The sequence below is a fragment of the Xenopus laevis genome, chromosome 6L (genome assembly GCF_017654675.1).
Source record: "Xenopus laevis strain J_2021 chromosome 6L, Xenopus_laevis_v10.1, whole genome shotgun sequence".
Lineage (NCBI taxonomy): Eukaryota > Metazoa > Chordata > Amphibia > Anura > Pipidae > Xenopus > Xenopus laevis.
This window is the reverse complement of record NC_054381.1, coordinates 95,918,726-95,933,752: the sequence shown is the minus strand read 5'-3', so window position 1 is coordinate 95,933,752 and position 15,027 is coordinate 95,918,726. Positions and strand designations below refer to the sequence as shown.

Here is a 15,027-nt window from a genome sequence, read left to right as displayed (position 1 = left end):
TTAAGCCAAAATAGGCGATTGCACGTGCAGAAGGCGGCAGCCAGCGGGCACAGTAGCGCTGTATTTGCATTTTTGCGTTAAGGTTTAGTATAAGTAAGGTCCATCGGTTTATCTCTATTGAGAGGTATCGAAATAAATGTGTCCGTGTTATTAAACTGACACTGATCCCCGGCGAGCGCTGAAGAAAGGACAGAGAGGCGCCCGTAGACGCTAGCTCCCGCTCTCAAATACAGAAGCGCTCCCCTGAGCGCCCCCTAATGTCCAGCCCTATCCCGATCGCGCTATATTAGCCACTCCTCACAGCGATCTGATGCTTTTCATGCCATTGTCACACTGCTGTTCCCCGGCCTCTACTGCCTACAGGGCAACGCGGGTGCCACCTCCTTCTGAGCCAATACCCTGGACAGCGCTCGCTTTCTCTCTCTCTCTCTCTCGCTCGCATTTCCCTACACCCACAGCTGCTGAGACGGACTCTCTACATTGAAACTCCACTGAACATGGTGAGTGCACTGGGGAGAATGATGATTTTATCAATTACTTGAACTAAATATATACTTGTGGCCGCTGTGCCAGCCGCTTCTCATCCTGCATAGATGCTCCGCGACAGCTCGGGACCGGGGAGCTGCCAGACAATAAAGCGCCTTGATGGGTAGGCATCTCCCTTCGGCTCCTTTTGCTGTGGCAACACGAGATGCTTGGGTAGGAATGTACTATTCTCTCCCTCCCTATTTGCATTCTAGCAGCATTCAACCTGACAGCGACTCCATTCAGCTCTGAGCTTGTGGAGGGGGGATTCTGTGCAAAAGCAGCACAGGGGGTCACCAGGTCGGGGGGCACACAGTCAGGTAGAGTCAATTTAGCGCTAAGCATTTATCCAATATGTACCATTTTGTTTGCCAATGGGTAAGTCTTTCTTTGGTTTGACTGGTTTTACTGAAATCTGTTACCATATAGCACCTCTCTGCTGTACAGTCGTTTCCTCCAAAATTCAGATAAAAAACCCATTATAGGAAGAAGAGAAGATACCCCCCCCCCCAGTTTAACATGGAGAGGGGCTTATCTTTACATGTTCAGTCTTGACTTACTGATTACAAGCTGAAATAATAACAGAAAAGTGCATTAGAACAAGGATCCTAACTTGTAAGAACTTAACAGAATTCTTATTTTTTTGTATGTATACATTTAACATACAGTATTTAAGTGTCCAGCCTGAAATCGTCTACCTTTAGCTGGCTGGGGATACTGGGAGTTGTAGTTTCTCAATAGTGGGAAATCCACTGGCTGGGCATGCTTAACATAGATAATTCAGTAGTATAAAACCATAAGGGATTTGACTTTGATTGTGCAGGTGGGATCAGGGTTATTAACTCACTGGGTGCCACTGAGTAAAATGAAAGAGAATCCTTGAGATCTGCACCTGCCAAGCTGTCCCACTGAGCTGGAAGATACTTGGCTTGTGTTCAAGTGGGAGAAATCCTACATAAGTATAGCCAGCAAATGCCTGGCGTAAGAGGGGCTGGGAAATGGGAGGAGAACATGGTGGGCTGAGGAGGAGGGCTGAAAGTCTTTTGCTTTATTCAAATGAGAGAGATGCCCAGCAATTTATAGCAATGACCCAGAACGTCTTTCTTCGAAAATGGTTTGTGCCTCTACAAGCAGGGAAAGAGATCTTTATAGGCTGGGTAAGGAGATACAGTATCAGTTACTGTCTCAAGACACATGGTTCTGAAAGCAAAGACATTTAAATGTCACGTTGAAGTGCCAAGTGTTAAAGGCACAACAAGCAGGGCTTTGCTTTTCATGACCAATACCTAATATTCACTATCAATATATAAATCCATTCATATTTCTCATTAGAGAAAATCTGTATTAAACTACTATTAACTACTTAAAATGTTAATTCAGATAAGTTCCTAGTTAAATTGCAGAAGCTGCTTTCCATCAGCTGAACTGTAACTTCCAGCATGCTGGCAGGCGGGAGCTAAGCATTCTTGATCTTATAAAATCTCTGTTGTTGTTAATGTTAACATCAAAGGAAAATTGATTAAAGTTCGGCCGATAAAAGCTGCCGACAGACCAAGTCGGCAGCTTATAGGCCCGTGTATGGAAAGTCGGCCAGATCTCGATCGGATGGGACAAAAAATCCCGTCGGATCGCGGCCACATCTGTTCGTTTATGCTGTCCCGCAATCCGACCGCCCGTTCCCATTCGGCTCTAGGGCCCACGGTCGGATCAGCCCAATATTGCCCACCTCAAGGTGGGCATATCGGAGGGAGATCCGCTCGTTTGGCAACATCGCCAAAGAGCGGATCTCTCCGTGTATGGCCACCTTAAGTCCATGGAGAGGTCCCTATTAAATTTGAAAGTTTCTGTGGTCTGCTCTGGAATTAGCCTGAAACTCCAACTATTTCGGACTTTCAGGCAAAAAATAGAAAAATTCAGGCTTTTCGGGAAAAAACTCCAAATTGAATCCGATTCAATTGCGATTTTTTTTTATACAATAAGGTCCAATCGTTTAGTTGGACTTTTTTAATTAAAATAATCAGAAAAATTTTGATAAATAAGGCCACCCGACTTTAATTCAAAACCAATATAACAACTGCATTGTATCCAGAGAAAATAAACTTTCTAATCGTTAACATTTCTTTTCTTAATATTTATGTATATATGGAAATATCTTTTTTTTTATTATAAATGTTATTTGTGTTGTTATTTTATTTCAGCATCCCGAACAAAATATCGAAACATATGCAAGATGTTGATAGACAATAGTTAATGTGATATCAGGAGACAATCAGGTGGAGATAAATGTAATAACAAGTGCAAAGTTTGCTTCAGGTCTTGTAACCCATACCAACCAATCAGATGTTTGCTCCAAAGAGCAGACCAGTAAATGCTTCCTGCTGATTGGTCCCTAGGAGTTACTAGACATGAAGCAAACTTTGCACTTGTTATTACATTTATCTATAGCAGTTATCTTCAGCCTGATTGCCTCTAGCTACTGCTGAACTACAACTTGTAGCATCCCAGTAACAGCCGATTGTTCTGCCCTGCCCATTCATTTACATGATGATCTACAGGATTTAAATGAACATCGGTGTGCAACAAACTTAGATAGACAATGTGACAATGTGTCCCCTGGCTTTGTTTTTTTTAGAACTATAGTAACAGCAACTGTGCTTCAGGCTCAGTTTCAGTTAAACCAAATAAAAAGTCTTTTGCAGTGTGACACACAAATGCACAACAACACAATACAGGACACACAATGGGGTTTAGTTAACAAAACTGGGGTTGTAACCTGTAGCGGCCAATCAGAAATTCATTCTCATGATTTAAAGCAGCAGTTTGACAAATAAAAGCAAACTTAATATTACGACAAAGTGAAATTTGCCCTTGTTTGTTTAACCTCCTCATGTTGTTTAATGGTGTGTGTATGTAATGTATACAGTATTTATATAGCACTACTTGTATACACAAGAAGTGTAATAGAATAGTAGAATATATATTAATAAAATAATACATATGTATAAGATCAAATGATAAGACAAGAAGAAGGATGCCAATAACAGAGTCTACAACCAGATTCAAAGTATTAAGGTTTTTGTTTTTTTTTAATAATGTACAAGTCAGTTTAATAATTATGGCAAACGTTTTTTTGTTTGTTTCCAAAGCTTCCCTTTATGTCTTTTAAGAGAAAGCTGTAGTAATGGGATATCACTGTTTGGCAGACACAATGCTCTTACTGAGCTGGCTCAACAGAAGTTTAAACCCCCCCTTTTTTGAATAGGAAAAACTTGTTGTGCATCTCAATGCAGTTCTAGTTCTATGATCTGCATAGAGCTGCACGGCTTCACATAAAGGATCACAACTGTTACTAAATAAAGTGCCTCTGGGGAACTATTGCGAAAATGAAAATTTAATATACACTTCAGCATACTGAAATAAGAAACTTTCTAAATACATTCAATTAAAAATGTTGTACCGTTTCTGAAATTATCACGTTTATCTTCACTATCCCTCTCCAGGCATCTCTTCATTCTCTCTTCACACAGGAGTTGGGTGTCAGATATTCATTGGCAGTTGGATCCAGTATATCTTATGGGGGGGGGGCTCCTTTTGCCTATAACATGTATTAAAGCTCACTGTATTAAAATCACCAGACATCATGTCTCTCTACAGGCAGGATCTATTCAAAAGGCAGTTATTTTGTTAGATTTTCTTTGTAATGGAATCAGTTATTAGAGTGAGCTCTAACACATCTGCTAGGAAAGGAAGCCCCCCCTAAGATATATTGGATCTAACTGTAAATGACTGTAAATCTGACACCCAACTGCTGCATGAAGATAGAATGAAGAGAAACAGATGCTGAGAGAGAGATAATGAACATAAACTTGATTATTTCAGAAATGATGCAGAACTTTTAATTGATTGTATTTAGAAAGTTCCTCATTTCAGTATGCTGACACTTATATTAAATTTTAATCTTCAAAATAGTTCCCCTTTAAGGTTTGTACCTGGTTCAGCCTATGCAAGACTATTGGATGCCCTGATCTGCCAGATAGTCATTTTATCTCTTATTTAATCTACTGCCTGGTTGTCAGGGTTCATTGGATCCTAGCAACCAGTTAGCTGCTGACATTTCAAACTGGAGCATTGTTGACAGGAGCATACCTACAGAGAAAACAGACCCTGCAACTACAGGGGGCCCTGGAGCTACAGGGGCCTCATGAGGCCCTAATTCATATACAATTTCAATAAATATTGATAAAAGTGGTCAACGTTTAGACATTTTGGGGGCCTGCTATGGGCCCAGTAATATCTGGTTATGCCACTGGCTGTTGAAAAATGAAGACCAAATTGTCTCAGAATATCAATCTCTACTTCACACTTCACTTTAATTTTCGTGCATAAAACTATGGTTTGTGGGCAGTCAGAGCCACATCCCTCTATCTATTAAAGACATACTGGGTCAGATCTGTACATGTATAGGTATGAGATCTGTTATCTGGAAACCCTTTATCCCAAAAGCTCTGAATTACAGAATGCCCGACTTCCATAGACTCCATTTTATCCAAATAATCCAAATTTTTTAAAATGATTTCCCTTTTCTCAAGTTCAGTATATAGTACTTGATCCAAACTAAGATATAATTAATCCTTATTGGAAGCAAAAGCAGCCCATTGGGTTTAGTTAATGTTTACATGATTTTCTAGTAGACTTAAGGTATGAAGATCCAGATTATGGAAATATCCATTATCTGGAAAACCCCAGGTCCCGAGCATTCTGGACAATAGGTCCCATACCCATAGAACTTTTTGTCTGAAGTAACACACACAATGAAATGGTTCATATTTTACCTTACATGTTTTTTTTTATAGCTGTGTCTATTCTCTTTTGAAACGGTTCTTAAAACTGTGAGGAAAATCAACAATCACCAATGTCAACTGTATCTGTTGGTGTTACTTGGTCTTAGTTACGTTGCAACTCTCAGTAAAGGTATTTAGTTGATAAATATTTGAAAACCATCAGGCTCAGATTCACAGACAGGCAACACAATACATTTCAGTCAAGATACATTACATATTGTATCTCCACAGCATAGAAAAAAATGAAAAAACTGAACCTGAGCTTTGCTACAGTATTGCTGTGTGGAGAACCACCAGTTCACTCTCTAGATCAGGTGACACGTCCCAAACATCATAAAGGGCCAGTAACACTAAAGTTTTATATAGGTGTGAGTTGAAGTGAAGTGACGTTAAGTGCTATATTTCATGTTTGCCTCAAATACTGCATTTTCATTTTTGGGTGGCTCTGTGAAAACTTCAGAAAGTATATATACTCTCATCATTCATATGTACAAATCGACATTGTTGTTATCGCCAGCAAACTGTTAAATGTTGCACCCACTGCTGGTTGTACAAATCAAATCTGATGTAGAGAGATTGGCAATTTTAACAGTATTTGTATTTAGTGTTGCCACCCTGCAGGTCAGTAAAAGTCGTACGTTATTAAATAAATAAGATGAAACAGAAGAAAAGGGCAGTACTTTTTTCCATGTGTGCACTGCAAAGTCACTGGTAAGACTTTCACCTAAGCTGCAACTGTTGGGCTAATTTACAGGTATGGTTATCCGGAAACCCTTATGCCGTCTCCGATAGACTTTTATCCAAAAAAATTAAAATTCAATTTTTATCGGTAAAAATACCTTTTACTTGATCCAAACGTAGGTATAATTAATCCTTATTGAAGGCAAAACAACCCTATTGGGTTTTTGTAAATGTTAAAATAATTTTTATGGTATAAAGATCCAAGTGAAGTGGATTGTCTGCTTTCCTCTGCTTATGTTATGTACACAAGCACTTTTATGTGCTCACTCCTGTAGCTTTATTGATAGACCCTGTGTTGGCCTGTGTGGAGCATCACAGAACGGACAAAATGCATACTTTCACGCTTCTGCCCAAAATCCACTCTGTGTAGCTCCACATAAGCTGACGCCTGGCCTGTCAATGAAGCTACAGGAAGGAGTTGATTACAGCACAGGAAAGCGGAGAATCCACTTTGTGTGCCCTTGTTCATAGAACTTGTTTATTGTTCTTCCATTAGCCCATTGGATGTGCAGTAATTATTTGAGAGAGTGCTGTACTTTTAATTTTGTTTGCTGAACCCCCTCCCTTAGCCAGTATCATTTGATTCCTGTCATTCTATCTGCAATATCCAGTTTCACTTATCTCAGAGCAGCAACTGTAGCTAAAAGGCAAAGGATTCTAAATACTGTACTCTCTGGCTGGCACAAATAAGCATTTCAATTTTACAATATATGGCATTAAAGGTAATGCCCCCTAAAACAGTTTTTTTTATGAAATTAAAGAAAATACAATTCTGAGCAATTTATGTTCAATATACTTTAATTATAATTCTTCAATTGAGGTTATTTATATGTGTATTACAATAGCAATTACTTTTACAAATAGCTGTAAGAGCAATGCATAGTAGTGAGGAAGCCAGCGGGAACCACGGGTTAGATAGGCTTGTGCCCCACATCCACCTCCATGCACACCTTTTTATATACTTGTGCTGGTGTGGTATCACATTGGGGCGGGAGCAGGTATAAAAATAGGGGAGCACACTGGGTTAGGGTCAAGTGTGGCTGCTTCAGGACCGGGTTAGGGTTGAGTATGCTTTTAGATGACGCACATATCACTAATGATCAGGGGTGTTATGTTTCCTGCATGTGGACAGGCGACAAAACACTCTCTAAAACCCCTGATCCATAGGCCCTCCTCACACAGACTAACCCTGTAACTGCTCTAACACTGCCAGTGTTATTGTGATATTGCTCAGAATTGCAACAGTGAGCATTTTCAAGCAAGAATAGGTCAAATGGATTACAGGGTTGGCCTATGGAGGAGTATTTGCAGGCTTTTTGTTGCTTACACATGAGAGAGAAATCGCTCAGTGAGCACTGAAAATTTTTAATTAATGTTGGAAAATTGTTTAGAATTCAATTTTCTTTCACAGTGGAAAACATTTTTTTTTTCAAATAACTTACAGTATCTTACTTAGCCAAAGACAGGTAGATATTCAAAAATTGCACAGGTCATTGTCTGAACCACTGGCCACTTTACAATTATGTGGTATTTTGCCATCAAGAAAGGCTGCTACAATATAGCAGAGAATTCTTGAGGATTGCTTCTTGATGAGAATCAACAAATGTTTGGCACATTAGCATGATTATTCCCTGGAAATGCACTCTGCCACAGTTAATTGCGATTATAGTCTCCTGTGTTAAGTATTGTTGAGGTTGTCTAGATATACATTTGGGTAACTTATAAAGCAACCATCATGCAAAGAGGAAAGTACAGGAAACAATAAAGGAGAACAAAAGCCTAAAAAAAATGAATTTGTCTGTAATAGATGTATTTTTAAATACATACTAAAATTATTGTACAAGCCCAGAGGTTCAGAAACCCAGTGGCAGTAATGCTCCATGCCTTTCACAGGATCTTACCATCTTCTTATCATGTTTGGTCATCCTGTAAGAGCCATTGAGAGCCACTGAGCTCTGGGCTGTTGAGAAGCTAAGCTCTGGGGTTGTCAGAATTCATGAAAACATTAGCAGAAGATGAGACTACATCTGTCAGAGAGGCTGGTGCCACAGAATTTAGATACAGTATGCACTGGTTTCTAGCCTGCCATGTAGCAATCTCAGTGTATAGTGGATTTTATATTGTATTTTTACTCTACAGTATAACCCACCGTTTTACACTTTACCTGCTGCTCCTGAACTTGCACGCTAGAATGATGTGCATGTCAGGAGATGTGTAGGGAACACAATGGGTGCAACTATGTGCCTCCCCTGCCCACCTTACTTACAGTATATAGAGTGATGCCTAAAGCAGGCAGTGCTGTATTCAAGAGCACAGATGCTTGATTCCAATCTGGGAAGGCAGAGAGCAGCGTGCAAAGTGCAAAAAAAAATGGATGATTGTGGCCTCTTTTTGCACTTTGCACACTGCGTTGTGGCTTCCTAAATGACCCCTACAATTTTATTGCTTACTGGTGTGTGACAAATCTTCAGTAAAGGACAACTATTACTACTAGTTCAGCTTCCAAATTCCAACCCATTTTTCATTTTAGTTGTATCCAGATAGTACACCAGAAATAATGACTTTTTAAGATGATTTCTTTTTTTCATTTTTTTCTAAAGTTTTTTTTTGAAACTTTAATGTTCCTATCTCTGGTGTTTCAGTCTGGCATTTCAGTAATCCAGGTGCAGATTCTGAACTGTTACTGTTTGCTTCATTAGTTGATACATTTCTCAGTAGCATCTATGCAATGTTAGCAAATATTGTATCAATTCTAGCACCTGTCTTTCATAACAGTGGGACTGAATATAAGATGTATTAAATAATGTAGCAAATTAGAAGCCAGCCACCCTTTGCTCTAGGGCAGGGGTGTCCAAACTTTTTGCAACGAGGGCCAGATTTGGTGAGGTGAAAATGTGTGGGGGCTGACCATTCAGCCTGACATTCTTTGAACCATTAACATAATTTAATTCATTTAAACAAGGAATCATGTAACCATAGCAGTAATATTTGGGCACATTGGTGAAATGATCTGCCACTTGGTCTATACCAGGCATGTCCAAAGTGCGACCCGGGGTCCAAATGTGGCCCGTCTTCAAATTTACACCTGCCCTCAGCCTCCATCATAAATTAATAATAGTGCCGCCCACCAGCACAGTGCAATCAGAAATTGCCTAGCCGTAATATTTGGGCACATTAGTGAAATGATCTGCCACTTGGTCTATACTGCTGCCTGTGTGCTGAAGGTGTGAGCAATAGACACGTACTGGAACGTAGTGATGCGCCACTCTCATATGGGGGCTGAAGGTGTCAATAGATGTACTGATATGCCAGTACAGAAATTTACATGCCAGTAAGTGTCTATTGCTAACACCTTCAGCACACAGGCAGCAGTATAGACCAAGTGGCAGATCATTTCACTAATGTGCCCAAATATTACTGCTATGGCTAGGCGATTCGTTGTTTAAATTTAGGGCTGAAGATGTCAATAGATGTACTGACGTGCCAGTACAGTAAACTATAAAGTGTGGCGTCACTACGTGCCAGTAAGTGTCTATTACTTACAAATTCAGCACACAGGCAGCAGTATAGTCCAAGTGGCAGATCATTTCACTAATGTGCCCAAATATTACTGCTACGGTTACTCGATTCCTGTGATTTAATGTTAATGGTTCAAAGAATGTCAGGCTGAATGGTCGGCCCCCACACATTTTCACCTCAACAAATCTGGCTCTCACTGCAAAAAGTTTGGACACCCCTGTGTTAATGAGAACCAAATTCAAGTGGTGTCTCTTTCTAAGCCATTTCTTCTTGAGAAATAACTTTACAATGTATGACCAATGCTTTACATGTTATTACTTACTGTAGATCTATAACAAGGGATGAAGTTTGTGAACAAAAACTGCTGAAAAACACATTTTAAAATGTAAAAGGTACCTTTTGGCTGCAGCTTATGCTATTTTGTTCTGTACAAGAGGATTTTACTTTTAAGTAGATTATTATTTCTGTTGCATTTCTCGCTGTCACTGCCTTATTCTATTCAAGAATGAGCTTTATTAGGAATACAAGGATAATGAAACTACACAGATTACTATACAGTATTCTTAGCTTTAAATGGACAACAGTATGGTTTGTGTTGCTTCCTTTTCTACAAAATATTACTGGCCATCCTATCCATCATATATATGCTGTGAATAACATTGGAACTGAGTTTCATTTTTACCAACCAGGCTGGTAAATTACTGGCCAGGTGGTGTCCCTAAGTGTGGTCCATCTCTTGATCTGGAGCAATGGGTATGAATGTTCTTGCTGTGAAGTGATTACAGGTATGGTTACAGGTATGGTATATCCTGTTTGACATGTATAGCTTGGATAACATGGTTTAGTATCACAAGGGGTTGTTTGCGTGGGTGTGATCAGTCCCTGATATGTTTTTCTCATTATAGTAAACCTTTATATACTACCTATTTTAGGCAGAATTAGTTAGAATTAAGCTGGACTGCCTCCCACATTGCATGAATTTATCATGCTGGATTGCTCACACGCAGATAGATAGATAGATAGATAGATAGAAATATTTTTCTCCCTTTGGTTACTTGAGGTCAGATTATCAATAAAAATACTTTTGTTTTTGACATCGAGACAGAGTAAACTATAGCAATGTCAACCATCCCCAGTAGAATTACAGGCATCATTGTTGGAATGTAGCGTGAGGACTCTGCTGCAGCTCTGTAGAGTGCAAGCCTCTAAAGTGATCAGATTAAAATGGTTAAGTAGAGTTGCTAAGTAATTAATAGCATAACAGTACCGGGTCTGTTCATTTCCTGAGAAGAAAGAAAAATGTATGCCAGGTCCAGATCTCTACTATGAAATTAAGAGGCTACATAATCTACTGTAAATACAGATATTTACTTATCTTATCCAGGTATCTATTTAATATCTAATATTCATGAAATATATTTAAATACAATTTAAACATTAATAAGTATATGATTATGCATCTCCTTGGTTTAAATGTAAAGATTACAAGAGCAGGTCTTTTCAATTGCAGTGTCCAATTGGGAGCATTTTGACAGGGCCACCAGCCAGGTGGCAACCCTAATAACAATGTAAATGATTTTATATAGGTTAGAGCTAGGGTTGGCATAAATACCAGCCTGGGCAAAAAAAAGGCGATGAAGCAGTGATATAAGGGGCAGCGTGGGCTGTGATGTAACGGGGCAGATCTATTGGGGATATGATTGGTAGAGCAGGGTTATAGAGTGGCAGCAGTGATAGACAGGCCAAATTGTGAAGAATTAGACTACATGCCTTGGGAGTGTCATTGACAGAATTGAATTTCTTTTTTTCTGCCCACAAAAGCACTGGAAGTTTTGTTGTATTTGATATCAGTATCAGCAAAACTGTACAACATTACTTACGTCCATTTCTTTGTAGAATAGCAAGTGATGGCTGGCTAAACATTATATAAATTGGATGCCTCACCATGACCTACATGCTGGGTACAATTTGCTTGCAGCTCAGTGCTCTGTAACTACTAATCGGTGAACATAGCCATTGTTAGAGATATAATGGCTTTTTCTTCTCCAGTGCAATGTCCTTTGAAATGTTACTTGATATATTGTAAATTGAAACATGCCATCACATCCATTTAGTCAGATTTATGTTTCCCTCTAAGAAGCATGGGATGAGTCAATAGTTGGCGTAACATTAGCCAACTGCAGTCATTTTTACAGTCAAACTTACAGAATCAAAATAGACCCTAAATAAACCTAAATACATTGTCTATTTTAGTGGCATTACTACCTATACAGCTTACCCCATGGTCACAGGGGGGCCCAGGCAACAGGGAGTCTCGGACGTGGGGTCTGCTGTTTCCTAGTTCCCCCTCCCCAACCTCTGACCTTTAACATATCGACATGGTACAGACTGAGCCCCCTCCAAAGATTTTTTATTTTTGTGTATAGTAGGCCTGCTGCGCCCAAGTAACTGTAATTTTGTGTTTTAGACACAGATACAAAAGTTTACACTGAAAAGGGACATATAAGGGCTCATTTACAAACCATACATTTACAAACCATACTTTCATAAAACATGTCTGTATGTGATTTTTTTAGTAGCAAGGCTTCTGCAACATTTGATGCAGCCTGAAGTAACCCTGGAATTATTGCTAGCTTGAAGGATATGGTACCTCCAGGGTTCCCATGTATCAATAGAGTTTGAAGGGATGGTTCACCTTCGAGTTAATTTTTAGTATATTGAAGAATGGCCACCCCCCTGCGCAGGGCCGCCATCAGGGGGGACAGGGGGGAGAGTTGTAGGGGGCCCGAGGGTAAGGGGGGTGGCCACGCCACTCTTACTTGATTAGCCAGGCCCCCCATCTTTCTGAGAGCTGCTGACTTTGGGAAGGCATGGACGTTTAAGGGGGGCCCTGGCCACCAATTTTCTTATAATGTGGGGCCACCCTGGCCACCAATTTTTTTTTCTCATGTGGGGTCCTAGCCACAAATGTTATTTTATGGGGGCCCTGACCACCAATATCTTTTTATTTTTTATTAACATGTGGGAACCCTAGCCACCAATATTTTTTTTGTTTTTTTACTGTGTGGTGGGGGGCAGACCTGTGGGGTGGGGAGGGCGGACCTGTAGGTGGGGCTTGCGGTGGGCGCAGCCCAGGGGGCCCAGGAAGTTTTGTCATATGGTGTCCTGCGATTTCTGATGGCGGTCCTGCCCCTGCGTCCCCACCTCTGCTTGATAGCCACCAAAGACATCTCTGCAATTGACATGAAGAATGATTATTACTTTCTTAGAATTTTTTGCATTAGGTGAAAATATTGTGTTTAAAGTGGAATGAGATGTTGTTCATGCACCCCCATCTGTCCCATAATTTGATCATTCAGAGAAGTTAGGGGAGCACCGGTGGATGGAGGCAACGATGGGGCCTTGTAATTACCTTCTGTACTATAGAGGCAGTAAGGACTGTACACCCACCAATGCAGTGCTCTGATTCGGTATCAGGTGCATCAGGTTAAATCAGGTATGATGTGGTATAAAATACAGGCAAAGGATCTATTATCCAGAATGCTTGAGACCTGGGGTTTTCCAGATAAGGCTTCTTTCCATGAATTGGATTACAATATACATTGAATAAACCCAATAGGATTGCTTTGCCACCAATATGGATTCATGCAGTTTAGTTAGGATCAAGTACAAGGTATTTTCTTATTATTAGAGAGAAATAGTAAATCATTTTAAAAAATTAGAATTATTTGATTAAAATGGACTCTATGGGAAATGATATGGGGTTTCAAAAGTAATGGTGAAATTGTGCGCTTCTTTATAAACAAAAAGATTACCTAGTTAGGTGCTGCTGCATAAGGTCATGTGATATGTCTGTCACGGCAGCACTGCCTCCCTCAACCTAGTGCATCTTAAAATCTATCCAGCTAAGGTTGGTGTTAACAAATGTCTGTAAACACTCATATTTGGTAACAATTCTCAATAAATGCAAGTTTCATTTGTTAAGTGCTGCCATATCTCAAGAATCAAATATTCTGAATGTCCAGGGTTGACATGCTATAATATTATATTTTCTAAATACACTTTTGTGGAGTTTTTAGATCATGAGCATTATTCAAAGATCAGAGATTGTGTCGCTGTGCCTGTTGTAGATCCTTGCTGAATAGACAACTTCCCAACTTTTGGCTCAAGTGAAAGTGGTGATATTTGTATTTGTTCAAAGGGCTTAAATACGTAGACATGAGGTGATGCAAGGACTGACCACTTTATTTTTTTCTTGATAGGGTATTGGACTATGGTCGGTGCAAAGTTAAATGTCAGGTGAGCTGCTCAGGGCAGACCAATGGGACACTGATAACAGACATATAAGCTGGTTGCTGTCCAGTTCATACAATGTCCCAAGTTAAACTGACATCTATAGTTCCGTGGATTGTAACCGTTTCAGTTAAATCATGGATTATTTATAGATTAAATATATAATTTATTGAAAATAACTCTAATTTCGCTCCTTATGCAATTGAGAGATTAGATATGTGTTGCAAAGAAAAAAACATATTTTCCTACTATTATAGAGTTTTCCCTGAAGCCACTTAATGCATAACTGCTATTAATAGTGCTTGTTATTTTACTTACCTACTAATAACAGATAATAATCAGTTACTGCAACCCTAGTTATTGTTGGCAACTGGAAGGCCCCAATCCTTGTGTTATTACTTGATCATGGATCTAGGGGAACTATTCACCTTATAATGCTTTTAATGTAAAAATGCTGCAGTTCTGAATTATTGAAATAATTTATATATAGTTGTAAAGATCCCAGCATGCTTTTAATAATGTTGAGACTGCTCTAAAAGGCTAAGTCAGCATTTCAAGCAAAGTCATGGTTGGTTTCAGATATCACAGTCCAAGGAGTTGCATACTTCGGTAATAGGAGAAATCTGCACAGTCTTTCCCTATGAAACAAGGTCAGGCATTACAATACTTTAAGGTTCTGCAGCCAAGAAACTTGTTACAGAACATCCTTAGTGATTCCATTGGGCTTATAAAGGACAGATTGTCTTGTATATAGACATCCAGACCTGCAGATGCTTTTTTTCCATTTGTATTTAGGGTTCACGTCAGGAAATCTACATCCTCCTAAATATAAAGCTTCTTTCTTGCATAGATTTTGATGGATGAAATGTTAGCAAAAAATCATTTTCGTTAATAATTAATAATTTGCATATATCCCATTTTAGCATCACAGTATCAGTTTATACCAATAATTGGCAACTGTGAATCCATTACCCCTTCCCTTCATGTATATTTCAGAACACAATGTTAGTATAAGAAGTGCTTTTTATGCTTACTATATTATTTAAAGCAGAGAAACTACGTTGGGCTTATGTTGCACATTCCTACCTGCTACATCTAGCTGACTAAA

At 39.4% G+C, this 15,027-nt stretch overlaps 1 protein-coding gene across 1 annotated transcript in view; it reads left to right on the top strand.

Annotated features, from left to right (window-relative positions):
• The first annotated feature begins 406 nt into the window (after nucleotides 1-406).
• The window catches only part of elovl2.L (ELOVL fatty acid elongase 2 L homeolog), a 39,551-nt gene continuing 24,930 nt past the window's right edge, over nucleotides 407-15,027 (top strand). The window contains 1 exon segment of the mRNA NM_001094095.1: nucleotides 407-500. Within this exon segment, the coding sequence (NP_001087564.1) occupies nucleotides 498-500 (3 nt within the window). The 5' untranslated portion in view covers nucleotides 407-497.